A 26,867-nucleotide genomic window follows, 5' to 3' on the forward strand; every position below is an offset into this window, starting at 1 on the left:
TATATATATATATATATATATATATACCACGTATACACACACATGCGCGATTCGCCGTGTCAGTCCTCGCTTTAAGTATCGGAGCTCGGCTGAAGTGATTCAATAAATAAGATAAATAACAAAGAGTACAGAACGAGAAGCGCGTCTCTGGAATTCTGGAATTAGGCGAAGAAAAAGAAGGGGAAAAAATCAGAGAAAATTATATGTGTCTGTGATAGAGGTTCTCAATTCATGATTCCAGTAAAAAAAATCAGATTTTTTAAAATTGTGTCTGAGCGGAGTGAATGTGGAGGCAATGAGTAAAGGTCTATTCACACGAATGTACAAAAGAAAATAACAATTAAAGGGCACAGAACGAGAAGCACATCTCTGGAATTAGAAGAAGGTGAAGAAGGATAGAATCGAAGAAAATTGTCCGTGTTAAAGGTATCCACTTCATGATTGTGATAAGAAAATAGATTTTTTTAGAGTTGTGTGTGAAGTGAAGTGTAAACGTAATGCATAAAGGCCTGTTCACGCGAAGGAAATCCGAAAGTCGTGCGATGAACAAAATACTTTTTTCCTTTGACTTTTAAGTTGCAGCATATGGTGGGTAAAACGCATGAAATTATTTTTTATTATATATATAACCTAATAAGATCCATAAGATCGTATTGAAAGGAAAATCTTGATAGGAATTTCTCATACCGTCCAAAGTTTCTCATGTTCTCTACTAGCCAATCCGTTCTCGCGACAACGTCGACTTTAAAGCCCATTAATGCCTGCAAAACGTTCAGTTTGGCCAGCCTGCGACGCGAACAGTTAACCTCACTCCTTTCGGAGGCCAGCAGCCAGCGACGAGCGCGACAAACCAATCGCTACTCGTACCACGACACACCCTTTCAATGCTCGTCTCGTTTATTTTTGAGACAATCCTAGCGAGGTAGTGGCTATAAAATAAAAAATACGTTTTACGTTTATCTCATTGTCGACATCGGCCAATAAGATTTTGATGTTCGTCGGCCTATAACCAATTTAAATTGCGACAGTATGGTAAGACATTCAGCCTTTATGTTTCGTCCATCGTTTATCGTCACGTCTGACGTGTGCACCTGTAAATAAATAATCCCAGGAATTGTTCACACACTGAAAAAGTAATCTCGTCCTCCCTGTCGTCGAAGACGTCCTTCACTCGCGCTCAGAATCGTACTTTTTGAAAGAAAAATAGAAGACGATTAACAGCGTTGTAAATAATTTGAATCTGTATATTCTCTTATAACTGTATGTATTCCTTTTTTTTTTATTACATGTATATGTTTTAGACAGAGCAGCAAATGGATTGTGCGTTAGACCTGATGCGGAGATTACCTCCGCAACAAATTGAAAAAAACCTCAGCGACCTGATTGACTTGGTTCCTTCGTTATGCGAGGATCTACTGTCCTCTGTAGACCAACCGTTAAAGATTGCCAAGGATAAGGAGTCTGGCAAGGACTATTTATTGTGTGACTACAATAGAGACGGAGATTCATACAGGTTTGTATCAAAGTGAACACTTATGGACCAATTTTAAGCAGAATCTTAAAGTTCATAACTTCTTCTCATACGACTTGTAAAAACTTGCACTGGAATGTTTATATTATGCAATATTTTTACTGACAGCTTCTTACAAGCTATAAAATTTAAAAGAAATTATAAATGTTTACAAATGATTATATGTCTTATACATAGAATTATAATTTCAGTTCTTACAAGTCTTATGAGAGCCAAATTACAAGCCTTATGATTTTGGTTAGAATGATATTTCGTCTTTTTAAGCATGTCGATTGATTGTAAAATAGGATTTCTCTATCCTACAGTCAATCAACAGGTTTGAAAAATTTTGACACAAATATTGAAATATTAGGCTTAGAATTGATTAGATTGTTTGATGGTAAGAGAAAAGAAGATAATTTATCACTGCATAAACATGTGTTTTACAGATCTCCTTGGAGTAATACTTACGATCCACCGCTAGAGGATGGCTCAATGCCTTCTGAACGATTGAGGAAACTGGAAATAGATGCCAACCATGCCTTTGATCAGTATCGAGAGCTCTATTTCGAAGGTGGGGTCTCGTCGGTGTACTTGTGGGACTTGGATCATGGTTTTGCAGCAGTAATTCTTATCAAGAAGGCTGGCGATGGTTCTAAAAAGATCAAAGGATGTTGGGACTCGATACATGTAGTAGAGGTACAAGAGAAATCGACTGGTCGTACTGCGCACTATAAACTCACATCAACAGCCATGTTGTGGCTGCAGACTAACAAACATGGTTCTGGTACAATGAATTTGGGTGGCAGTTTGACGCGTCAGGTAAGTACAGCACTTATATCAAACTTTGAGCTCCACCTTTGTTGGCTCATTAAATGAAAAAAAATTCTGCTTGTATCTCAATAGATAATTTACAAAAAATTTATGTGTTTTGCTTACAATTGTAGGTAGAACAAGACGCTCAGATCAGCGAAACATCTCCTCATATCGCGAACATCGGTAGAATGGTGGAAGACATGGAGAATAAAATTCGTAATACATTAAACGAGATCTACTTCGGTAAAACGAAGGATATTGTGAATGGGTTGCGGTCGGTGCAATCTTTGGCTGATCAAAGACAGCAGGCCGCGCTCAGGCAAGATCTCGCAGCAGCACTGCAGAGGCGAAATGCCAACAATTGATCTTGCGAAGAGCCGGAAAGTTTCGATTACGATTACGAATAGATTTTATGATATTTTTGGATCCTTTCATCTTGCTTGGGATCTTTCGATTTTCATAGGCGTCTTTATATTTTTAGAATCCGTGAAACTTCGGATTTTTGAAAAGTTCTGAAATTTTTTGCGGCGGTCTTCGAGTTCTTTATCCGATAAGTCTTAAAATCTTGTTGGACTCTTGGGAATTTTAAATGCTATGACTTGGGCCTTTTCCAGGTCAAACCGTATCTATAGAACTCGTAAAATTCTTCAATCATTGTCTACATTATCGAAAATGATACCTATTACTGTACTTTGTTGCCCTAAAGAGATATGAATCAATCATGAACGCGTTGATTAAACCTAAACAGTATGAAATACTTTGTTTAATTTAGAATGAAATAGAGTTTATTGTAAATATGCGGGAAAGGTGCAACGCGTTTTAGAACGGTAAATTAGATAAAGAACAATGTAAAATGCAAAAGAGAGTGAATTATAATATAGTTAACGCTTACTATGTAAAAGCTCAAAAAAAATACATTTAGTAATTCTCTCTTTTGATTTGTATTAAGTTTGACAAATGATGATTGCAAAACGATAATAAATTCATAACATTTTTGTAATGTTTGGAAAGTATTGATATTCCGCTTATACTGTTTAGGGTTAAATTTAAAAGTGCGTAACTTAGCGCTGAAAATAATATAAAACGGTTTGCATAACGTTAAAAAAGAAGTATATCATATTGCATTGTAAAGATTTGTCCTCGCAAATGGAAACTTTTTGAAAATTGTGCATATAGAAATTGTAAATTTTCATTTATATCAAAATTATTTAGATTCGAGGAAGTGGCAAAACTCAAAATTTGTGTAATATTTGGACGTTGAAAGATAATCTTACTTACGTTATATTTAATATTAAATCTGAGACATAGAGCTAATCCTCTCTGAAGGACAGTATAAAACGATTTATTTACGTAAAAGTTCAAAAGGAGCGGTTGCATTTTGCATTTGTTAATAATGAATCCATATATAATGCGCAAATAAAAGTTTTCAAATTAAACTTTATTTGTTTGTATTAAATTTCACGAGTACAAAAATCTGCTGGTACCATAGATCCTCGAAATCTGCAGATCCTCAATATCGTGGATTTTTATTATCGGAGCTTTTCTTAAACATATTCCGTATACATATTCCGGTGTGTTCTAGTATGCATGGATCTTTGATACTACAGATCCTTGAACTGACACACAAGTTATCAAGATCTCAAAGATCGCCAGTACCACGAATCTTGCATCTTGAAAGCGAACAATTCTTATGTTCTCTCTTATCCTCGTCCTCTGAACTCCTGATTCTTGGTACGTGACGTGGATATCGAAGACTCTTGGTACTATAAATCCTTGAACCCTTGTAAACGGCTGCGCAATCATACATATTGAGAACCTCGCATATTCTATATGATCCATGAGCGCATTAGATTATTTCTTGTAATGGAGACGCAAAAAAAAATACCGCGTAGAATTCGTAAGTACATAAATGAAAAGAAAAGCATTTTTTTGTTTATGTTAGTGCCTTCTTTTTTACACTTGATTTACACCACCGATATTATTACCCATAACTTAATTTTTCTGTAATTAGACTATCATAAGAATTAACTTAATAACGTAATTTAACATTTTTTTTGTTGCAAATACCGAATGATGGCAGTGTGCGGGCGAGTCAGTCTAAGAAGGGACTAAAAAAGACATCACCGTATCGCTCCTGTGAATATTTTCTTCCAGTATTTCTATACTATTATTTTTTTCATATGTATATTGATACCTTCTCTCTCTCTCTCTCTCTCTTTCGGTTGTAACAATCGAAAGAAATATGAGCCTGGTCCAATATAGCACACATAGATTACAGTATTAATTATTATTTTGTTTATTTCGATTATAATAGATAAGTTTTTCGATTTTAATATCGTCGCAAAAATCAAAGTCATCAAGGAAGGCGCGTTGTTTCGCGGTTACCCTTTTAACATTTTTTTGAACAAAAGATTTAAAAAATAAACTCTTATAAGATATATAGCTCTTAGGAGGGATATAAGGATAATAATTGTTAGATATATCAGAATTTACATATGCATATATTTAGCGATTTGGGGTCTTCGTATTTATTTGTTATGTAAAGGAACTTCGTTAAGTGTTGAAGGACATTTAATCGCTAGGAGCATATTTGAAACGACGATCCTAACGAGGTTTGGTGATGCAAAATTCTCGCAGCAAGTCAGAAGCAATCTGAATGTTTTAACGTGGAAAAAATAAAAACTTAAGAAGATCTAGAACGCTGTGTTATATTGGAGATAATTCTTTTACAGAAAAATAGGATGCGAATTATCGCGAGGACACCAAATCGAGCAAATTCAAAGTCACAGAGTTCCATAAGGGAGAAAAAACGTATACCTTCCAATGATAACTGTGATTACATTCTTGTAGTTAATTATCTGCTTATAATTATTCCTAATCATTCAGACTGCACTTTCGGAACAATTTTTTTCTTTTATACAAACGATGTCACGAGATGGAAAGGATGTAAGGAAAGAAAATTCTCTTCACGCACACTTTGCAAGTTCACACAAGGATCTTCCATTCGCGGCCTTCCTCTCACTTTATCTAATTATAATCTCTGTTCTAACGTTACATAGTCTAATTAAAAGTTATCTTATTGATTGAAGGCGGTTTGTGTAACCTGTTCTGAAAAATGTTTATTATTAAAACGAGATATTACAACAAAATGTAATAAAGTCTGAGCATAAGCCAATTACAGTCTCTGTACGTGACGCGATATTGTATCGCGCCGCACCAGCCATCTCAAAGCGCGCGAAATATTATTTTGTGTGATTCTTAAGATCTCGATGTTCCTGGATTTAAAGGTCTAAATCGTATTCTTCCACATCATTTTAAGCAGTTTTTAAATTGTAACATATTTTCTCATACAAACTATTTCTATTTCAGTCTCTGCATTTTGCGATTTTTAAAATATGATAAATGTCAAAGTGCTTGCACATCTAAATATTTAAATTCGTAGATTTCAAATCATTCCCGAAAAAATAAATAAATAAATTTTCTCAAATACGTGAATATCAAGCAGTTTACATCTTGTCGATTTTCCTAATTTCTAAGATTTTCTAGAAATTCTTCGAATGCTAGACTTTTTTATTGTAAAATTCTCAAATTTTTAAGATTTGAAATATTTTGTATGTTTTTAGTTTCAAACCCGCAAATTTTTTTAATTATCTAAAAGTAGAACTTTCAAGTTCTTAACCCTTTTAGATATTCAAATTGTATAAACTTCGATTCTTATAAATATAATTAGACCTAAAAATCTCGAGAACTCGAGTTCTTTCCATAAAAAAGAAGGAAACCTTTAGCATTCTGTAGAAATTCCATATAGCGAAACTCCAGTCTTATCGATCATTACAGGAAAGATGCTTGAAGTGAGCTGCTTCGTGTCGGGCATCGCTAGCATCCCATGAAAAATTGTTCCGCGCGCGCGCTCAAGGACTCCAAGGTCCTTTTCCTACGACCTCTTCATATTGGTCTCCAACAATTTTCTCTCTCGCATTCTCTCATGTTCTCTCTCTCTCTCACACTCACACACATAAGTGTAATAAGTTACAAAGCTGTTGTAAATAATTTCTTTCTCTCTATTCTTAAAAAAAAAAAAAAGGTCCAGGATGTGTCTCAAGGCTTTCTCAGGTTTTATTTCCCAATCAACTATCTGCTGAAGTGTCACCACTTTCTTATATAACAAACAACGCGTGTGTAATTACTAGGTATACGTGTAAGTGTATTTGTATGTATCTGTATATGTGTATATGTATAAGTGTATATAACTGTACGTATACCTAGTTTTTGTTGTCCCGGATTTATTTAAATATTGTTGGATAAAATAATTAAGTAAAGCGGATATATTATTTCGATAAAAGTCGTTTCTCGCATTGGCGCGTTGCTGTTGTTATGTGGAACTGCTAGCCCGTTTTGCTTTCTCCCCCTTCTCTCTCTCTCTCTCTCTCTCTCTCTCCCTCTCTCTCTTTCTCTCTCTCTCATTTTCTATTTCCTTTCTCTCTCTCTCAGACATTCTTTCTCTTTCTCTCTTCTTTTCTTTCGCTCTTTCACTCTCTTCATCATCTTCCTCTAGATTTTTTGGTTATATTATTGTTATTTATCCTGTTTGACCAATAGTAAAGGTGTTGATTGATTGGCTAAGCGGGTGGTTTTTGCTCGAATGTATTGGGCTTCTCTGTCGTCGTAATCGGGCTGAACACAATTATTTGTCGAGGGAGGTGTTATTTTTGACGGCGATTACTACCTCCTCACCGCATGCCTTGAGTACAGTGCACTGAAAAAATATACAGATTTATATAGTATACATTATTTTAGCGTGAAATTTTAAGATAATTTTTCTTTAAAACGATATTGTCAACAATTGTGAAAGGAACATTATATAAAAATAGATATTAATTTTTTAAATATAATAATTTTTGTATATGGTAATATGAAAGATTAAAAATAAATTAAAATTAGGAAAATATTTTAAAATCGAACAATTGCTAGTGTCCAAATAGTATAGAACATTCCAGCAAATTGTATAACGTCTTACACAAAATACTTTATGTTAGTAAAAAATATAAGATTTTCTGATTTATTTATATAATTTGACAATTTTTCTCTTGTATATAACACGTAAATATTGTATCATTAGTAATTTATACATATAGTTGAGAAATAGGAAATTTCTAGTATTTTTGTTATTTGTTACTGATAATTTTTAATAAATGGTTTTAGAAATTGTTCTTGCTGGAATATTTCATGCTACTTTAATGGGCAATTAACAGTACAGTATAATCTTAATTTGTAGAACAATTTTTTTAAACCATTTACAAGAAATCAACAGTAACAAATAATAAAAAACGCTACTTTTTATTTCATAAAATAGTTAGAAACTTAATAAAACCATACAAATTAATAATTAGCATAATACTTGTTATTAGAAGAAAATTATAAAAATTATAAATAAAAAATTTTATATTTTTTACTATCATGAAGTAATTGTATGTTGGAAACAGAGATAATATATTATTATATTAATATATTATTATATTAATTATATATATATGAGTTAATTATTTCTACACAATTAAGAAAGCATATCTAGTAAATAATAAATATATAAATTATAAATATGAAGCAAAACAAATTGTTCACATACACATTCTTTGTGTGTGTGTGTGTGTGTGTGTGTGTGTGTGTGTGTATCCTCATATAGTTTGATGATATATTCACAATTGTATTCTAAATAACATTACAATTTGAATGTATGATGCAACATGTAGAAATGTTAACACAAACACACACACACACACACATACAAAGGTATACTTACAAGTAACTCTTTTCCAGATTCATAATCAGCACGCAGCTGTGTTCCCAAATCACCATCAGGTATCTTGAGATCTTCGCGCAGTTCTCCATTATCAGCCATCAGACAGAGATAGCCATCGTCAGATATATCTGTAAGCTGTCACAAAACAATTACAATGTTTCTCTCACATTTTCACAGAAACATTATTTATGTCGCAAACTCAAATGTTAAAATAGACTTTACTCAATTCATTCTTCTTTGTAATATTGACAATAAAGTTTAAATAATTAAGATTATAAAATATGAATAACAATAAAATACATTTATAAATATAAAAATAAAAGGATAAACATTTTTTAAAGAATAAACAGATTAAACAATAAAACAATTTTATGTAAATTTTATGTAAATTATGTTTAATTCGCTACATGCAAGAAATTATGAAAAAACGAAAATTTACCTGGTAATCTTCCCGCTTAACGAACGGCACGTCCATATTATGTGTGGAGGGGCAGATATCCTCATATTTCTTGGAGGTAAATATGTCGATACCTACTAAATGGACTTTGGCATGACCGTGCTTGCCAGTCTTAGAGGTTGACATTTCTACGATCTTGCATGGACGTGATTTTAACATTACGAAACCATTTTTGCGCAGTGCTGAGCACTGTTGAGGGTATGTCACGGAGGCGCCTGAATCTCCAGTCTCAAAATGAGTATCCTCGATATCTGCCATTGTTGTTTGATGGATATCTGTGTGGAGCACAAAATAGATATAAATTTGAAATTCAAAATCAGAATAAAAGTACAGTTCATCTTTCTCTTTTTTTCCTTTCCTTTATTAAAAAAAGAAAGAAAAAAGAACCAGACTATTGTTAAGAACCAATTCTTCTCATAAGATCCATTCCTTGTCACTGCTTTAAATTATGGAAATTTTGATCTTGCTTCCATCAAATCTTCACATATATATTTAATTCTTTGCAGAAACCTGAATAAATCCTAATCTTCGCGGAATAAGTTTCTATTTATAGAAATTTCTAGAAATTTCAAAGAAGGATATAATTATATTGTATTATAAATTGTATTTTCTCCCAAAATAAAATACAGATATTTGTTCTAGAATAAGTGAATTTTCAGAGATATGTTAAGTCACTTCAAATACATAAAAAATAATTGGATGCAGTTTTGTACAGATAAGGTACTGATTTTGACATTGCATTGTAAGGGATATATAAACAAATTATGGATATACTCGTTATACTTAAAATAAATTATATGTGTATAACAAGTGCACTAATAAAGCATAGGCCTCCAAGAAATGTTTTAGTCTAGACATCCAAAAAACATCTCTCTATGGATATTCCTTAAGGATATTCCTCGGAGTGCTACGTTGGGATAAGTTCAGCCACAAAGAACAGACCTATAGATTAATCTCTTTTGAAAAACAAGAAAACTAATGATACTACACTAATACAATGATAACGATTTTACGACTTTTTTGCTCGAGTGTCCTATTAATGACACTGATGAGGCTATTTTGAACAAAATAATTTTGCAACTGTATTTATGCGAATTAAGCCGCGGGTATAAATTGATGTCAGAAATGAAATATCGACAACAGTAGGAAAAAAAACGACCGAAGAAATTGCACGGATGCAACAGAGTTCTTGCCTGTACGAAATATCTACACATTGTACGTACATTAACGTCGCTCGGATCGAATTTCTACTGGTTATAATGCGAACGTGAGTCACCAAAACTCGGGCTATCGACAACGTGGTTACACCCGGACGAACAGGGTGACCACGTGGCGCGTCGTCGCAGGGAGTTCGCGCACAGTGAAAGGTATCGGAGGCGGATGGGGAGGCGCGACTAACCAAAGATCTCTCGCGCAACCAAGCACGAAGGAATTCGCGAGCTTCGCTGCGTAGGTGAGCGAATTCGACGTGAGTTACGTTCGCCGGGGTGTGTCGCGACGCTGCCGGGGCACCGTCGGTTGTCGCGCACAGCGTATTTCGAGCGATAGGTGGATGAAGCGAGTACGAACTGAATGGACCTAAGAGCGAGCGGATCACATTTGCTAACGGGGATCGTTACCGTCGCGGCGCGTTGCGTCGCGGCCGTACGAACGTAAGCCGGCCCGACATTTACCCGCGTATTTTTAATGATCCGCTGCTCGTTCGGGCAATTAGCACCATTAGTTGAAGCCGAAAGTGAGACAGCTCGAAATACTCACATGTGATCAAAATGGATACTCTAACCAGAAGGTCGTGTTGCGCCGGCGCGCTATAGGATTGTAATAGGGGTTCACAACATCGACTGCACGGATGTTCTCGCCAGTCGCGAGTCGCGAACGCGGCCGCAACGCCATTGCGAGTGTCATCTTGTGGCCGCCGTCGCGACTTCGCGTCCGAAATGGCGCGATTTCTAATGTTGCAGAAAAAGCTGCTTTCCAATTGTTGTAAAATTTTTGAATATATTTGATTTATACATCTAGATCCAGTTCTTACCCAATCGCACCAATTATCATATCAATATATACATCGTACCAATCATATTAAAGAATTCTACAAGTTGCAAAACTGCTTTTTCTGTTGAATGCAGCCATTTGTTGTACGATAATTGATACGATTTGAGTGTATTAATTGGTTGCAGAAAAGAGAAATTTTCAAGTCCAGAAATTTTTTATTCTGTAGCCAACATACTTGAAATATTTATTGTACAAATGAAATGTTAGCTTATGCCTATACAGCGCAGAATTTGCAGTAATATTGCTGCAAAATCTTTGCAATGTTGCTGCAACTTTTGTGCAACTTTGTGTTGTATGGGGAATGTTCGTTATTTTATAAAAAGATAATGAATTATATCGATTTAATTAGAAAATTTGCTTTATAACTTAAAATTACAATTATACTCGGTGATTAATTTTTCAAATAGTCTATACTATCATATTATCATGGAAAGAATATTATAAATTTTGTTGTTTTTTAATTATTATAATTTTTATATTTTATATGAGAAAAAAGATTATAGATTGAAGATAACGAATGATTTAATTAGAAAATTTGCTTCAAGCAATTTTGCTAGTCAAATTAATCGTTTTGAATCGATTTAATCCAATTTCGATTACTTTAATTAATAATTAATTAATCGAAATCGCGATAAAGTTACGCTTCATAAAAGAAATTTCTAATTATATAATTCATTGTATCTATAACTATATTTTTTATCTATATAATTTCTTATTTAATATTTTTTAAATATTTTTTTCTTAAAAAATTAATTCTGTATCCGTATTAATAAAATATTGTAATATTTCTATAGAAATTGCTCGATAAATTAATCATATAATTATGGCCGTGGTCTGATTTATTCTGACGCTCATAACCATCATTTGTCTTCGTTTAACATTTGACAACAAGGTTAAATGATTTTTAAGCGTTATAAGCGTGAATCGGATTACAGCCCATGTTGAGTTTCGTATAGTTATTACCGCGCTTACTGCGCAGACTCCCGAATAATTAGTTTGGTTTGTATGTTCTTTTTTTTTCAATATATCGGCATATCTCAAAAGTCAAAACTCATCGCGAAAAACATTTCGTATTTTTCTCATCACGAATATATATTTCATACAGCGATGAGTATTTTTTAATTGCAGTTTAATTGTAAGCTCGAATAATAATTCAAATTACGCTTTTAGAAAATCAATGAAATCATTTCGGGATTTTTGCGAGAACGCATATTCCGCGATATTGACGAGCGCAGTGAGATCCGGTGGCTATTCACGATGCTCCATGGTGGAGCAGTGCTCCGTGTTTGTACTTCCGGTGACGGCCATTTCATACGACGCTCGATGTACACTTGGATATATCGTTTAACGGTTGATTCGTAGGATTGCTTGTCCAAAACTGAACGAGGACCGGCTTCTGGTAATGATGAAGACGGACGAGTAAGTATAATGTCCCGTGCGTATAATGTCTTTCTGCGGATTAGTCGCGTAAGGTTTTACATCGTTAACCGTCTATTTGATTGTCGCGGAATCGTCGCATGCAACGATATGAGATGCGAAGTTCCTTGTTACTCCGATCTCGCGATGACTGTAATGACAATAGGAAAGGCATAACTCGATAAATACCGTTCGATACTTTCCAGCGTTGCAATCGTGCAAGCGTATGGCTGTAAATGTATCGAAAATTTCAGCCTAGCTCTTAACCTTTCGTTCATATATTCTCTTAGCGTCGGGATACTACCATGTTTCCTGATGTCTCTTTCTAATCTATGTGATTTACTTCTTTTTTCTTATATTTACATCTATAATATAAGTTTACATTTAATTAGAGGTAACTGAGTGTGGCTATTAGCGATTTTATTAAAATGAGAAAGAAAGAGAGAAAGAGATATATTTATATACTTTCTCCTTATATGTATATATATATATATATATATATATATATATATATATACTATTTCATTCTAACTTTATCTCACTATTTCTCTAAAATGGATGTTTTGCATTTGGTGATAGTGTCATTCTGTCTTTGTTATTTACTGAATTTCAAGAAAGATACAATGATATTTGTATTACTAAATAGAAATCCAATATTATAAGATATAGTATAAATTAAAGGGAGATAGTATACATTGAACCTGTCCAATTTCAGCCCTGAAACCAAAACATAAAAAAATTTAATGTAAGATTTCAGGGACTGTAAAGTATTGCTTAGACATATATCGACACTTTACAGTCTAGGAAATCTTACCCGTATGATTTTTTTGCATCGATATCTTGGCGTTTTGGTTTCGAAGGTAAAATTGGACAAGCCTGATATAAGAAGTATACATACAAGAAGTACATATATCTTTCTCTCTTATAGTCCTGTTTTCACAGTTTATAGTTATAGGTTGTGTTCTACTTAATGCTCATAATATTTGTGGAATTATTTCATCCTTCTGATTTATCAAATATTAAACAAGAAAATAAACAAATGTGATGCTCACTAGTGTTATTAAGTAGAACGCAGCTTTTTCTAATTCTAAGAATTAGAAAAAAGGAATAAGTTTGAACTGAGATTAAATTTAATCTACATTGATAGAAATGGGAATTAATATATTATGTTATAATATTGCAGCTCCGTATATGTATGATATATTATTTTGCACATGTAATTACAGTAATCAGGCACAAAACAATGATGATAGAGATAGAAGCAGAGAGCGCGACCGTAATCGAAGGTCAGACAGACCAAACCGCATAAACTCGGCCAGTCGCGATCGCAGTAGAGACAGAAACGATCGCGGCAGGAAGGCTTCTGAACGGCGAATTTATGTTTCCAATATTCCTTACGATTTTCGTTGGCAAGATCTTAAGGATTTATTTAGAACCGAAGTTGGTAAGGTAGCGCATGTGGAGCTCTTTACGGATGAGAATGATAAGCCTAGAGGATGTGGGATAGTGGAGTTCGAAGATTCAGATTCGGTGAAGATAGCAGTAGAAAAGATGCACCGATATGACATCAAAGGCAGGAAGCTTGTTGTTAAAGAAGTAAGTATAGAAATTTTCTATTTGCACGCACAGCTTTAGATATAATTTTAATAGATCTTATTTATGCATTATATGTATATATAATCTCGCAAGAAATGATGAGAATTTATATTTTTCGTATGAAAATGAATGCTATATACATATGAAATAATTTAATATTTATATTTAGCAATACAATTTTAAATGAACATTTTTTTATCTTAATTCTTTTTTAAAAACACTTCTTTTGAATTAATTTTTGATCTAGATTCTAAATCGCCGCTAAACTTTTTCTAGTACAGCATAGAAAAATTTAATTTTTTTATTATTTTTTCATTTTGTTAAAAAATACATTATAATTGTAATACATAATTTAACAAAAGATTAATTTTAAAGATTATTTATATTATTGTGACTTTGATGAATTATATTTATTTTGCAGGATTTTGATGTAGAACGTGATAAATACGGCCGTTTAGCAACAGGCCGTAACAATGATAGAAATCGTGACGATAGATTCAGAGATCCTCCAAGACCACAAGGAGGCGGAAGACAAAATATGTCTGCACCTAGCGGTGGCGGAGGCGGTGGCGGCGGTGGCGGTGGTGGCGGCGGTGGTGGTGGTGGCGGCGGTGGTGGAGGTGGAGACAATAAATTTGGAAACACTTATGGTCTTAGTACACAATTTTTAGAATCTTTAGGCATCAATGGTCCTTTGGTCACAAGAGTCTTCGTCGCTAACGTTAGTATAACGCAGCTATATTTTTTAAAAGTGTGCATCATCGGAGAATTATACAATCTATCTATTTATTCAGTTGGACTACAAAGTTGACGAGAAGAAGCTACTTGAAGTTTTCAAATTGGCTGGAAAAGTGTTGCATGTTGAATTGGGAAAAGACAAGGATGGTAAATCAAGAGGTTTTGGAGTCGTTGAATATGATCATCCGGTAGAATCGGTACAAGCTATTTCAATGCTTCATAATCAACAGCTGTATGATAGACGTATGACTGTCAGACTTGACAGAGCTAATGAACCTGATATGCCACCTAAATTACCAGAAGGTACTTACATTATTTAATTCGCGACATGTTTGATACGCTTTTATAAATCAAATTTATTTTTGTAAATCAGGTTTGAAGGGTATCGGCATGGGACTTGGAGCCGGTGGTAACAGATTGTTAGATGTTGCTAGAAATATTCCTAATGTGCAAGCAAACAATCCACCAGTGGTAAATCCAATCTCAGCGCCTGTCTTAGCTGCGGGCGCTTTCGGCGCCGGTTTAAATAATGTTGTACCTGCGCAATTAGGTGAGCGTGCACCTTTTACATGTACCTCTTGTAAATCAATTAAAATCGTTAAATAAATGAGTTCTTATTTGTTCTAGCATCGGCATTATCAAACACAAATGCAGCAGCCCTTCAAGCTAGCCTTGCCGGTGCCGGTTTAGGTGCTAATCTCACCACAAGCTCACTGCTGAATTCCTCATTGACGAGTGAATTAGCATCGAACTTGAATAACTTTGGAGGTGGAGTCGGTAGTTTAAGCGGTTTACAGGCTTCTTTAGCTGGTGGACAAGGGAATAATACGTTTACGCCGCGTGGATTATCCAAATTGGATAACGATATAGGATTTGGTGGTAACAATGCCTTTGGTGGCTCTAATTTTGGTGGTGGCGGCAGAGATTTCGATGGAGGATTTAACAGAGGAGACAGTGATCGTGTTTCTGGTGGCGGCGGTGGGTTTTCTGGGAACCAGGGTCAAAGCGGTGGCGGTAACCGACAGAACTCCAACGGTTCAAGACAGATGTCAGATACTATACTTATAGGCAACGTATGTACTTTTGTTTCACATTATTATTATTATATTTTCTATTATTATTTTCCTGAAATATTTAAATCGCCGGGAAAGAACTTATCCTTAGGATTTTTTCACGGAAAAAAATCTGACACTAGGGATAACGTTTTTTTAATGATATTCCATTTTTTTTAACCTGATTTAAAAAGCTTCCATTTAATACAACATAAAATATAAAATATTTCTGTGTTAAAATTTGTTTTAAAAACATTTTATTAAGAATAAAATGTTAAGTAATTATAGAAATATTAAAATGTCATTACTGGAATTTTTGTAGCACTTTTAAAACTAAGCAAACAAAATACATTAAGCATTTAAAAACAGTTATAAAAAGATATAAACTTAAAATGAACATTTTTGTGAAGGTGGAAATATGCAAAATAAAAAATTAGTAGTCAGAATCAGAAAAATTTTATAAACTATTTAATTTCGTTATTTAGACAAAATAATTATTCTATTATATCTATTATAAATATAATGTAAATTGCAACTAAAGCAATGTTTGTAAATGCTTTGTTTTTGCAACATCAAATAAAGCAATATTCCATCCAGGTTTTTTCCCTCAAGGCGGGAAATGTTTTTTTCATTCCCATTCGATCCTGAGTTCTTTCCCGAAATTTTCCATTTCTTAAAGTACTAATATTTTTTATTTTTTGGTTCAATATTTAATTATAATTTTTGTGTTGCAGCTACCTCCAAATACTACATGGCAGATGTTGCGTGATAAGTTCCAGGATGCCGGAGAGGTAAAATTTGCGGAAATGAGAGGTGCCGATATGGGCATGGTACGGTTCGCATCTGAATGGGATGCCGAGCGTGCTGTGAGTATCCTTTTCAAAACGAAACAAACATTTTAACATTTGTTAGAAAAAAAATAATTTGACCATTTTCTTCCTTTTTTTCCTTTTATTTCTTTGAATAATTATCTCATAATTATTAATTACGAGATGTGTAATAAAGAAAAAAAAGTTAATTACAACTATTATCTATTTACTAATTTTATTATTCTGTTTATAATTACTTTAAAAAAAATTGTGTTGTACAATTGAGTTTTCCTTAATTATCACAATTAGCTATGATGAATCGATCGCGTATTGATGGCAGAACGATTGATGTGCGTCTCTACTAAGAATGGGAAGGATAAGCCTCGAGGGATTCAAGGTAACGTCGATAGAAAAGATTATATTACCATAATTTGATGCTTAATCATAATTTATTGACGCAGCGTGAGGAAGCTGGGTGTTTGTGTCGTCTGCAGGATTCCACTCCTAATGACAATACTTGAAATTCATCCTAGTTGTCTGGCAGAACTTAGGACAGTGAGTGAGAAGTGTCTATCTTTGGAAGATCAGCAAGTCGTGTTTGTGATGGCTACTCAATGTTGTAACAGTCACTATGACCACTGATTGACGTACACTCTCCACACCCTCTCTCTTTCTCTTTATCCCCTTTCAACTTTTCAATTCTGTATTGTTTATATATCACCAGACTATCGTTCCTTTTTACAATGGAAGTCTACTAATTGTTCACTTCTTATATCATTTTTTTTTCTAGCGATCGTGACTATAGTTGTTTTTAGGCTTAGGTTTCATGATGATAAGTAAGTCAGTAGGTTTCTTTTCAGTGTGTGTAGGTTATTCACTATTTACAGGTTAATTACCGTAATTAGCGATTCTGTAGTCTGTAAGTCTGTATTTCTTAATTATCATGACGAGAGATCGATCGGTTTTCCATCATTTCGATCTAACGTGATGCTCTGCTCATTCGCAGCTGAGTCCATCAAGGGATAGAGATTAATCTTTCGTTCATGAAAACACATTTTTTAACGTTGTAAAATCGTTATTCGATCGAAGATTTCCGGCTTACGAATTATCGAGGTACGCTCGTTTAAAATCTTACTTTATGCAGATCGTGAATTTTTTGTGTTGGATATTCTTGTCGCATCGTTCGCACTTATGCGTAAGAAAAAGCACATGTGGTATTTGACAGGGGACAGCGCTTTGTCGCCACGATTTCTACGTGATCACATCGTTTATTATTATTAATTTTTTTTTATTTACCGTACTACATACATACTGTTTTGCATCTTTGTAAGAATAATTTTACGACCCCTAAATGAAGCATAAGAGAAAAATTTGTTGTAGTCCGCCGCTTTTAGGAAGATCCCCTCTCAGTTTACTCAAACTCGCTTCAATACTTCAGCGAACGTATATCGGACGATTTAGATTCGGCATAAATTCTGCGTTTTATGGACCGTAGTATGTTTACCAAAAAGTAAATCGAACCTCTCGTGACATTGAATAGCGTCTTTTAATCTTTTCTGTTCCCCCACAGAAATGTACGCGGACAAGACTTGGATTGATTCCGGTACAATGGACGAATTGCATTTGGTGTCACCGAAATATTTTTTGGTAAACATAACTCTTCTCTCGCCATGTAGATCTCGAGGAATATTCTATTGTATAACACTCTTGTATAACCACCAATCATAACAGTGATTGAATAAAATCCAAATTCATTTTGGCTATAAAAAAAACTATGCTGGTCGTTGTGTTTTATTTCTGTGCTGTTGTGTGAAATTTTTATTATTTTTTTTTAAGCGATCACTCTTGTTGGTTCGGATGGATCTTGTCAAGTGAGTTTTAGTATGCGATGCAACTAAATGTTTAAATGGTACGATTAATCATAACTGTCCTATAAACACGTTGCATTTAAGCAGTATACGAGTCCATTCGTTTATTGATACGTCTTAAAATACAGATCACTCCTCAGATTATCTTCCGTACAATTGGGACGTCAGTATCTGCGCAATGAGGAGGAAGATGCTCTTTCAAGCTCGCAGGTGAGATACATTTTCAGATGATTTCTTCCCTGATTTTCCGAAGACGGTTCCGGGAAGAGAGACGATTGACGATATCTGGCCCCGAGAGAGAGAGAGAGAGAGAGAGAGAGAGAGAGAGAGAGAAAAAGAGTGAGAGTGAGAGTGAGAGAGATTAGCATAATTACTTTTTCTGTCATTAATAGCGAGAATTTAAATATATCTATGCGTGGTGCTGTCACGAAGTGTATTCTTCATCTCCAATAATTTTTAACGATACTATCGATGAAATTGAGCTCACATCGATGGACTTTTTATGGAAGTGACCGAGAAAGGAATAGTTAACATGAGGTTTTTGTCGTCTTTAACATGGTGTAGTCGATTCTGTATATAGAACTGTAAATGAAGGACGGCGAAATCTTCCATGCGCGTCAATGATTTTGTATTTATTTCCAAGTATTCACTTTGTATAACCTCCGTCGATTTGTCATAACGGAACTTTGCGGTTTTTTTTCTAGACTTTTATTAATGTATTTTAATGGTAAGAGCGTTCATCGATGTTTCACATGCGATCGGCGATAAAAAAATATGCGCATGTTAGCGCATTTTTAGCGATTGATCCTCCCTTTCATTCAATGCTTGATTAAATTCCTACAAATTGAAGAAGACGTAGCATTATCCTTTTTTTTTTGTTATTGACTACATCAGGATTCTGATACATGATATAAAAGTTGTCGTTACTATTATTTATATTATTCCTTGAGAATCGGTGCTCGTGTCTTTTCGTATTAACAGTTCCGTCGATTTTAGGGACCAAGAAGCGTTTACTCTTTTATCATTGTGACACATTTATGCGATTCGTACAGCGCAACCGTTCAATATCTCTTGTTATGTGAAAACTGAAAGTGTTTTTCTCTTCTCGCGAGACAGAAATAAAATTATATATACATATATATATATATATATATATATATATATATATAATATAATATATATATGTATAAATTATCGTATAAGGAATATTTTTATTACATTGGGGCATAGATACAATGGATATTATTGATTATTTTCAGGTCACGATCGAGAAAACATCTGTTCCAAAAATGTGACAATGACAGGTAAGTTTTAACAACTGACAATCACTTCACGCATTTGTTTTTTTTCCAGGGAAACTATTACGTGCGACGTTTGTGGCTGCGTTCCACGATTCACTGTGAGTACTGGAAATCTATAGTATACGTAATGTAAACTATAGATTTTCAGTACTCGTGAGTAACGGAACACAGCTTGTATCTGTGAGTCGTGCGAAATAAAAAAGAGTGAATTGTCAAATCATACTTTCAATTACAGTTGTATTTCTTCATTTACCTATATATATTATAAAATAGCTTTCGGTACGCGAGGGGTAAGTGTAAAGATTACTATCTTTGTGGAAAATCGCGTAACACGACGTCCTATAATATTATAATGATGCAGTTAATAGTTCGGACGCGCGTAAATGTGCCAATAACGGGATTATCGACTCAAACGAAACATGTAAAACGTATATAAAATTGTATAATAACGGTAAATACGGGTATGTAATTCATATGTGTAAATTAGTCTTAATGGTACAAACAGTACTGCGACAATCGTGTTCACATTTAGCGCAAGGAGTGCACTATTCAACAGCTCTCAAAAGAAAAAGGCACCTTGAATACGTCCGTTTATATTGTTTATGTTGTATATATTTATATATAATTATGTAAAGACGCGTCTTTTCTCTATAGACTATGGATTATCACATTTCAAATAAATATGAATGCGCACAATTTTATAACTTATGCGAATAATATATAAAATCATCCGATCACTGTTACTCTCGTTGGAATATCAATGATTAGCAAACTCTAAAGTAACTTGTGTGATGTATTCGAAGTGTGAAATAAGAGACAAACATAACATACTACAATTTTACGTTTCACACTTTATTCATATATTTAAGAAAACAATTTTATACATGTGAAAAATGTTGAAAAACAAAATTGTAGTATGCTAAATGTAGAATTACATCATTCATTGTTCATAATGTCAGAAAACTTTTATTACAAATATCTATGTTTCTCTCTTTATTTATTTATACAGCAAGGTAAAAAGTCACTTTTCTAAGATAACACACTTAAATTTAACGTACATTTATGTTATCTAGTATTATCAACGTATTATGTATGTATATATATATATATATATATATATATACAGGATGCGTCACCAAAATCCGGACAAATCCAACAATTTCTTTAAATAAAATGTTTTTAATAAAAAATTAAATATTACAAAAAATTCTTTTACATGGCACTTGGGATGGATCCCTGTAGAGCACAATTATTCGATATATCCCCCATTAGCTTAAATGACGGCCTCTATTTTCGGTCTGAAGCGTTCGTACGCATTCTGTAATGTAGCACTGTCCATGTCGACGAATGCTACCTCAATAGTGATCCTTAATGATGTCACATTGGGATGCCGAGACTTGTTTGTGACCCTTTCAACTACACTTCATACGTAATAGTCCAAGGGATTTAAATCTGAGCTGTTAGAAGGTCAGAATTCCTTGAACCAAAACATATCGATGTTGTCTGAAACCCAATTTTGAATCAAATGACTCGTATGAGCCGGTGCACCGTCCTGCTAAGAAACATGGCCTTCCGGACGCCACAATTTCCATCCACTACATCCATCAGAATGCGCAACGATTGTCTTGGGTCACTCGAAATTCAACGCTTGAACCCTTTCAATGACTGCGGAGGTCTTTGCGGTGCGTTCTTTCGAGTGACTCTTTTTCGCTGGAACCTTCGTTCTAAAGCCGTATATTTTGCCACAACGTCATAAGCGGTTGATCTTGGGTATCCAAAGAACCGAATTATTTCCGTTGCTGAGCGCCCAGCGCGAAAGCCTTCGATAATACTCGCGGCTCTTCGATTATACTTCGCACTTGGTTTCAATCACGCCATTTTGAGAATATGACTATTTACTAGAAGCATCAGGCTTTCTCGGACGCCAACCTCTGGCGGAGGCACAATATAGCGGAAAATTTAAATTGAAATTTGCCCGAATTTTGGAGATGTACCATGTGTGTGTATGTATATATATATATAATATGGCTTGCGCGGGGTTTATGTATAAGGGAGAGGCCTAATTAGCCAAGTTCGCAATAATAAGATCACAATGTCTGCATTATCACTTTGTTGCAATATCAATATTCATCTAACTCATTCATTAAAATTAAAAAGCCTCTCTTTCGTATCATCACACATTGATACTAAAGAGATCTATTAAAATATGTTGCTAATTAATTTCAGTCTAACAAAAATAATGGCAAGCAAAGGTTTAAATAAAAATGCTGATAAATTAATTTTACTTCGATACAAACGCGTTAATCTCCAATCAATTTTCAAATAAAGGTTAATTAAATAATTATATAAAACAAAAAATTATCAATTGAAATGGATCCAAGTTCTCATTAAATTTTTTAATCTTTTTAAAATTCTTTTTATGAAAATAGATATTTTATGAATTACCGTAATCGTATTAAAAAATACATATATGTATATACATAAGTAAAGTGTATATTATTCCACTTTATTGAATATAAAATTTTTAATAGCGAAATCTATAATTTCCGCTTTAAAAGACGCATGTATTTGGAGTTTTCTTTCAGTAAATTAATTACGAAGCATAAAAAGAAAGTTGTCAATTGAAATAAAAAATTATTTTTCGTTTGCGAAAATCTTATTGCGAAACATGTTTTATGTATGTTACGAGAGAAGCTGTCAAAAAATCTTCTTGGGATCACGTGTGCTTCGTATTGTATCATTAGTCAGAAGATTTGTGCTTCTTGGGGACAATCTTTTTATCCCTGTTCTAGTATAGATTATATACAAGATATCTCAAAATCGTCATTTAAAAAAAACAACTAGAAATCAGAATGATTTCGAAATCCTGTACAATAAGGGGCATGGGCGTATCGTGAAATTTTTTCGGAGGAGGGAGAGGGGTTTCAATCAACCCAGGGATGTACTTGTACTAATCGAAATAACAACTAAAAACAAATATTTTTTGTTATTGTACTGAAAAAAACGTTACTGCACTAATTTGATTGTTATAATTTACAATTTTTAACATTAATGAATTTCATTTGGATATTTTTACTATCTTCTCGTACCTTATTTTGAAGAGGAAGAATGTTACGTTTTGTACAGTATGTAACTTTTACTTATTTTTTTAAAGACTTTCTTTTAAGAAGGATAATACAGTTACTACAAGAATGTATCAATTATAATGTATATTGTTTTTCGTGACAAAAACCTTACGAAAATTTTCTATGTATCGTATTTTTTGTCAAAGTAATATTTTCTCCAACTAACAGAAGTATTAAAAATTATTTATATGGTCTTATAATGAGCAGGATGTGCGCTAATGTGACTCTCTCCAAATCAAATAATTAATAAAAAATTTCAGGGGGAGTTTGAATCTCCAAACCCCCAAACCCCCCCTCTTCGATAAGCCCATGATAAAGGGTGCTTTCCAACAAGCGACTCAGTACAACACAGTGATTATCTCATCCTTGTTTAACATTGGCGAACAACAAGTATGTAACGATGTTCCGTGTCACACCGTATCATGTGTCTCTTGTTAGAAGATATTTTCAAGAATATCGAGGTGCTAGAATGAATGAATTATGAATTCAAGTTAACGCCCGAATTATCACCATTGCTTTCCATAATCGTCACATTTTCTCAAGTAGAAATGTTTGCCATAGCATTTCACTGATGGTGTCTCATCGCAACTAGTGCATTTCAACGAAAGTGCGGAGGTGTGCGGGCACTCTGCTGATGTTCTGCGTCTTTTTGACCACTCGCGCGGCCAGACAGGCGAGTGTGGTGTATTTCAGAGGACAAATCGAATCGTAAAGCTCCTTATTAGGCAATAGCATCTGGAACGTCTTGTTGTCATTGTTTATCGCGTCGAGATGCGCGCCAGCATCGAGCAGATCGATCGACAGACTCGGTCGCCAAGGCTGTAATAGCGCGGTAAGGTGCAGAGCCGTGTTGCCGTCGTTGTCCCTGGCAGCCACATTTGCGCCCACTCTTAGCAGAGCTTTAGTCAAATGAGGAGATGGGAACTTGCATGTGGGATACCTGCCAACCAGCGCCCCATCCTCGCTATGAACTAAATGCAGCGCGTCACGGCCCTGAAAGACACATTACAGAACCGGAAATGTAGATATTTATTTTTAATCTCGCTTTTATTATTAATAATTATTTTAAGCCACTCACGTGTCTGCCTTTGGCATTTATTCGGATTAACTTGTAGAGCTCTTTGTGAAAGGCATTGTATTCTTCGCTATCCTTTTCTCCGGTCTCTCGCGTTAATAGGCACGCCAAGTGCAGAGTGATAACAAGAACTCTGTTCAAGAATGTAAAATCACGCTCGCATGTCAGATCGCCCATCTTGTCCAACATTTGCTTTCCTTTCGCTACTTCGTTAATCTAAAAGTAATTTTTACGAATAAATATTGATGGTTTGAGATATTGATAGATATATTGATAGATGACAATGATACTTTCGTACTTACAGCTTTCTCGAAAACTCTCATCAGATCTTCTCTCTTTACTGGCGGTACTCTGCGACCCCTTGTCGTCTGTCTACCTTCCTCGCCCACCATGAAACTGAAGAGTTCGGTGAAACTGAATAGAGAGCTTTGTGTCATAGGATTTAGTGGTTCCAGCATGCTTTGCTGCATATCGAGAGCGTAATTCCACAATTCGATGCAACGACGGAATTTACCCGCGTCCGCATAGACAGCTCCGCGGTATCTAATATAATAACTAGTGTCTGGATGAGCCGGTCCTAATATTCGTTCTCTAATCACCAGTGCCTGCATGCGCATTTCATCTGGATCTGCTAACAAATCGTCCAAAGCTTCGGGTTCAATTACCTCTCGGGCGTAATCGTAAGCAGCTACAAGCGGTGGAGATTCAGGTTTTGCTATCACTGGTCCGTCTCCCCGATATCTACGGGAAGAATATATGTATATAACTATATATTACTCAACATGTAGCGTAAACTTTTTTTTTTAAATAAAAATTAGAGTTATATTTCTTTTAAAAAATTTATAAAAAATAAAATATTTTATATTTATAAAGATCCCCAAATTTCGCTCAGTTTATGGTCCTCGAAATTCGAAACGCATTGTCAAACAATATTAATCACAGAAAAATTTTATGTTCAGCACTGTTTGATTCCCTATGATTACTTCTATACTCATCTTAAATTTTTTTTAGATTAATCGGCAAAAACTGGTTTTTGAGGTCATTCTTTATGTTTCCCGTTCCGATTATACAAGATTATATAGAAAGTGTGTTAGAAAGATAAAAAGCACACGGTTTTCGGTTACGGATTAACCGCCTGTCCGTGTATGGAGACGTACCGCTCGTTCATGGCACGTTTCCAGAACTGCAGGGCGCCAATCATATCCCTCTTTTTATCCACGTATGTGGCTCCAAGCAACTCCAGCGCATCGATACGTTCTTTCCTGCTGAACAGTTGGGGAATGCCTATGAGATACTCGACGATATGCGTGTGACCTGGAAGAGAGGAAGCGAAGAAACGTTCGGTCAGCGCTCGCTTTTTCCTCGGAGCTAAATAAACTGTCTTAGGGGAACCTTCGAGTGGTGCGTGGAACTTTCTGCTTTAACCTGTTACTGCTGCCGCGAGGAGTGGCGTCATCCCATAAGAGTCCACGTCCATCTGGGCCCCATGCTCGACAAGGATTTTCAATATCTCCAAGGATCCACTTTCGGCGCAGTCATGTAATGCCGTATTACCCTTCACGGATTTGCGATTCGCGTCTGCTTTCAGGGCGAGTAGGAACTTCGCTATTTTAACGTGACCTCGGTAGCAGGCGATCATTAGGCATGTATGCCCGTGTCGATTCGCCATCTCGATATCTGTAACGGAGAAGATCAATAAAGGTTTTGATGGAGTTTCTTAAATATTCTGCGATATAAATAAGTAACTTCCTCTCAGGATTGGGAAGTAACTCGTGACTCGTAACAGAACGGAAGTTACAGTTACACACATTCTACAATAAGCCGTTAGTAATAAAAGTAGGGAGTGAGTTGTAAGCCAGTTAGTATCATAAAGCAATAATAAATCAGTAATTAGTGCGTGAAAATGGTCAAATTCCATTTCTTGCGATTTGAAATTTGGATTACATTGGCTGCGTTCAGCGGAAAAAATCGTTCACTAAGCGTTTTTTCCACTGAGCGCGGCCATAATTATAATTGATCAATCACATAATGTATTATAATTTGCTCTAAAAATAATCATCTTCTGAAATAGTGTGATGTAACGATCTAATGTAAATTAATTAAGAGAAATAAATATATTTTTAGTCCAAGATATTAGTGTTTAGATATTTTGGAAAGAATTTATCAGAGTTGGTAAAGACTAATGTTTTTTTTTTTTTAAGAATAAAACATTGTATTTCTTTTTGAATATGTTTTTAATGCTTCAAATATGCTTTAAACAGTACTATAAAAAAAATATTTAAAATATATTAAAAACATCAAACATGTTTAAATTACTTAAAACACGTTTAAAACATGTTTTTTTTTTACCAACCCTGGAATTTATATACATATTCATGATGAGGTTGCCCGCACAAGAGAGGAATACAAAAGAATCATGTTTAAATGTCGACTGACGCAATATTTTTTAGAATAAATTAAATTATTTATAATTTTTAAAATTTGCTTCTATTCCTGAAAACAAATGCGAATTATAATTAAGATGCTTATATTAACCATCTGATGAACGCTTGCCCGGAAAGTAAGAGATCTGAATTCGATTCCCGGCCGGGATAATATTTTTCACAATTAATTAGATTTTAATATATCACTCAGCGTTATTAAAATCGTTCGAAAATACGAAAAAGTATCAAATTGTTAAAATTGCTAGTCAATTTAACTCGTGATATTACTGCAGTAGTTTAGTATAAAATTAGCATTTCAAGACCGAAAAATCATTTCGGCGCGCGTTTCAAAGAACTACATATGTATGTAATATAAATTCGCACATAACCGTACAAGCATTTAAAATCCAGCTAGTTAGTAGTCCATTTAATTGATTTCTATAGTTTGTGTTAACATTCAATTATTACTACCTTTCTAAGATGTTTGTTAGCATCTAACATTATTAAATTGCTTATCTTATTAATTTAATAATTTTATGTAATATTACTGTTAGTTTTGTTTACGATTGTGTTTCAAAACTGAAAAAGATTTCGGTGCACGATTTGCAGAATTGGATATGTATATAAATTCACTTTGAAATATTTAAGGAAATATTAAAATCCGCTTTGACTAAAAATAAGAGAAATAAACCTATTTTTAGTGAAAATAGATTTATTTTTCTTAGTTTATTCTCATAGGTCTAATACGAATTGTAATTATTGATCTAATATGCTTTATTCTGGATGAAAGTTTTCTGAGATTTATGACTTATAATTCTGACTTATATAC

The 26,867-nt window shown here is 34.3% G+C and overlaps 4 protein-coding genes across 17 annotated transcripts in view; 2 read left to right on the forward strand and 2 right to left on the reverse strand.

The window, feature by feature from the left end:
• The first annotated feature begins 43 nt into the window (after positions 1 to 43).
• cpb (F-actin-capping protein subunit beta) lies at positions 44 to 3,762 on the forward strand. Of its 5 annotated transcripts, none has more exons than XM_011060215.2 (4): positions 44 to 426; positions 1,302 to 1,513; positions 1,960 to 2,332; positions 2,458 to 3,762. In XM_011060215.2, the coding sequence occupies exons 2-4, from the start codon at positions 1,314 to 1,316 to the stop codon at positions 2,689 to 2,691; spliced, it is 807 nt and encodes a 268-aa protein (XP_011058517.1). In that variant the 5' UTR covers positions 44 to 426; positions 1,302 to 1,313; the 3' UTR covers positions 2,692 to 3,762. The 5 variants fall into 5 exon arrangements, with proteins under 5 accessions (XP_011058517.1, XP_011058516.1, XP_011058515.1 ...); XM_011060214.2 differs by lacking the exon at positions 44 to 426 and adding an exon at positions 469 to 588; XM_011060213.2 differs by lacking the exon at positions 44 to 426 and adding an exon at positions 707 to 1,032.
• A 3,075-nt stretch (positions 3,763 to 6,837) lies between these two features.
• eEF5 (eukaryotic translation elongation factor 5) lies at positions 6,838 to 10,487 on the reverse strand. 2 transcript variants are annotated; one of them, XM_011060211.2, is made up of 4 exons: positions 10,342 to 10,487; positions 8,566 to 8,858; positions 8,127 to 8,261; positions 6,838 to 7,082 (listed from the first exon to the last, which is right to left on the reverse strand). In XM_011060211.2, the coding sequence occupies exons 2-4, from the start codon at positions 8,839 to 8,841 to the stop codon at positions 7,011 to 7,013; spliced, it is 483 nt and encodes a 160-aa protein (XP_011058513.1). In that variant the 5' UTR covers positions 8,842 to 8,858; positions 10,342 to 10,487; the 3' UTR covers positions 6,838 to 7,010. The 2 variants fall into 2 exon arrangements, with proteins under 2 accessions (XP_011058513.1, XP_011058514.1); XM_011060212.2 differs by lacking the exon at positions 10,342 to 10,487 and adding an exon at positions 9,807 to 9,956.
• Positions 10,488 to 11,556: 1,069 nt separating this feature from the next.
• On the forward strand, positions 11,557 to 19,644 carry rump (heterogeneous nuclear ribonucleoprotein rumpelstiltskin). Of its 5 annotated transcripts, none has more exons than XR_015546739.1 (9): positions 11,557 to 12,054; positions 13,278 to 13,647; positions 14,069 to 14,368; positions 14,442 to 14,688; positions 14,759 to 14,935; positions 15,013 to 15,458; positions 16,172 to 16,303; positions 16,556 to 16,643; positions 19,374 to 19,644. XR_015546739.1 is itself a non-coding variant. In XM_087411451.1 (9 exons), the coding sequence occupies exons 1-8, from the start codon at positions 12,038 to 12,040 to the stop codon at positions 16,609 to 16,611; spliced, it is 1,722 nt and encodes a 573-aa protein (XP_087267577.1). In that variant the 5' UTR covers positions 11,576 to 12,037; the 3' UTR covers positions 16,612 to 16,643; positions 16,708 to 18,018. The 5 variants fall into 5 exon arrangements, 3 of the variants coding, with proteins under 3 accessions (XP_087267577.1, XP_011058511.1, XP_087267576.1); XR_015546738.1 differs by lacking the exon at positions 19,374 to 19,644 and adding an exon at positions 16,708 to 18,018; XM_087411451.1 differs by lacking the exon at positions 19,374 to 19,644 and adding an exon at positions 16,708 to 18,018 and having other exon boundaries at positions 11,576 to 12,054; positions 15,040 to 15,458; positions 16,172 to 16,307.
• Positions 19,645 to 20,574: 930 nt separating this feature from the next.
• The window catches only part of LOC105148461 (protein fem-1 homolog CG6966), a 45,174-nt gene continuing 38,881 nt past the window's right edge, over positions 20,575 to 26,867 (reverse strand). For all 5 annotated transcript variants that reach the window (XM_087411449.1, XM_011060206.2, XM_087411448.1 and 2 more), the window contains 5 exons: positions 25,041 to 25,292; positions 24,773 to 24,929; positions 23,918 to 24,356; positions 23,619 to 23,831; positions 20,575 to 23,533 (listed from right to left, as the gene is read on the reverse strand). In XM_087411449.1, the coding sequence (XP_087267575.1) occupies positions 23,129 to 23,533; positions 23,619 to 23,831; positions 23,918 to 24,356; positions 24,773 to 24,929; positions 25,041 to 25,292 (1,466 nt within the window). In that variant the 3' untranslated portion in view covers positions 20,575 to 23,128. The remainder of the gene's footprint in view (positions 23,534 to 23,618; positions 23,832 to 23,917; positions 24,357 to 24,772; positions 24,930 to 25,040; positions 25,293 to 26,867) is intronic.

The sequence above is a fragment of the Acromyrmex echinatior genome, chromosome 11 (genome assembly GCF_024713525.1).
Source record: "Acromyrmex echinatior isolate Ae372 chromosome 11, ASM2471352v2, whole genome shotgun sequence".
Classification (NCBI taxonomy): Eukaryota; Metazoa; Arthropoda; class Insecta; order Hymenoptera; family Formicidae; genus Acromyrmex; species Acromyrmex echinatior.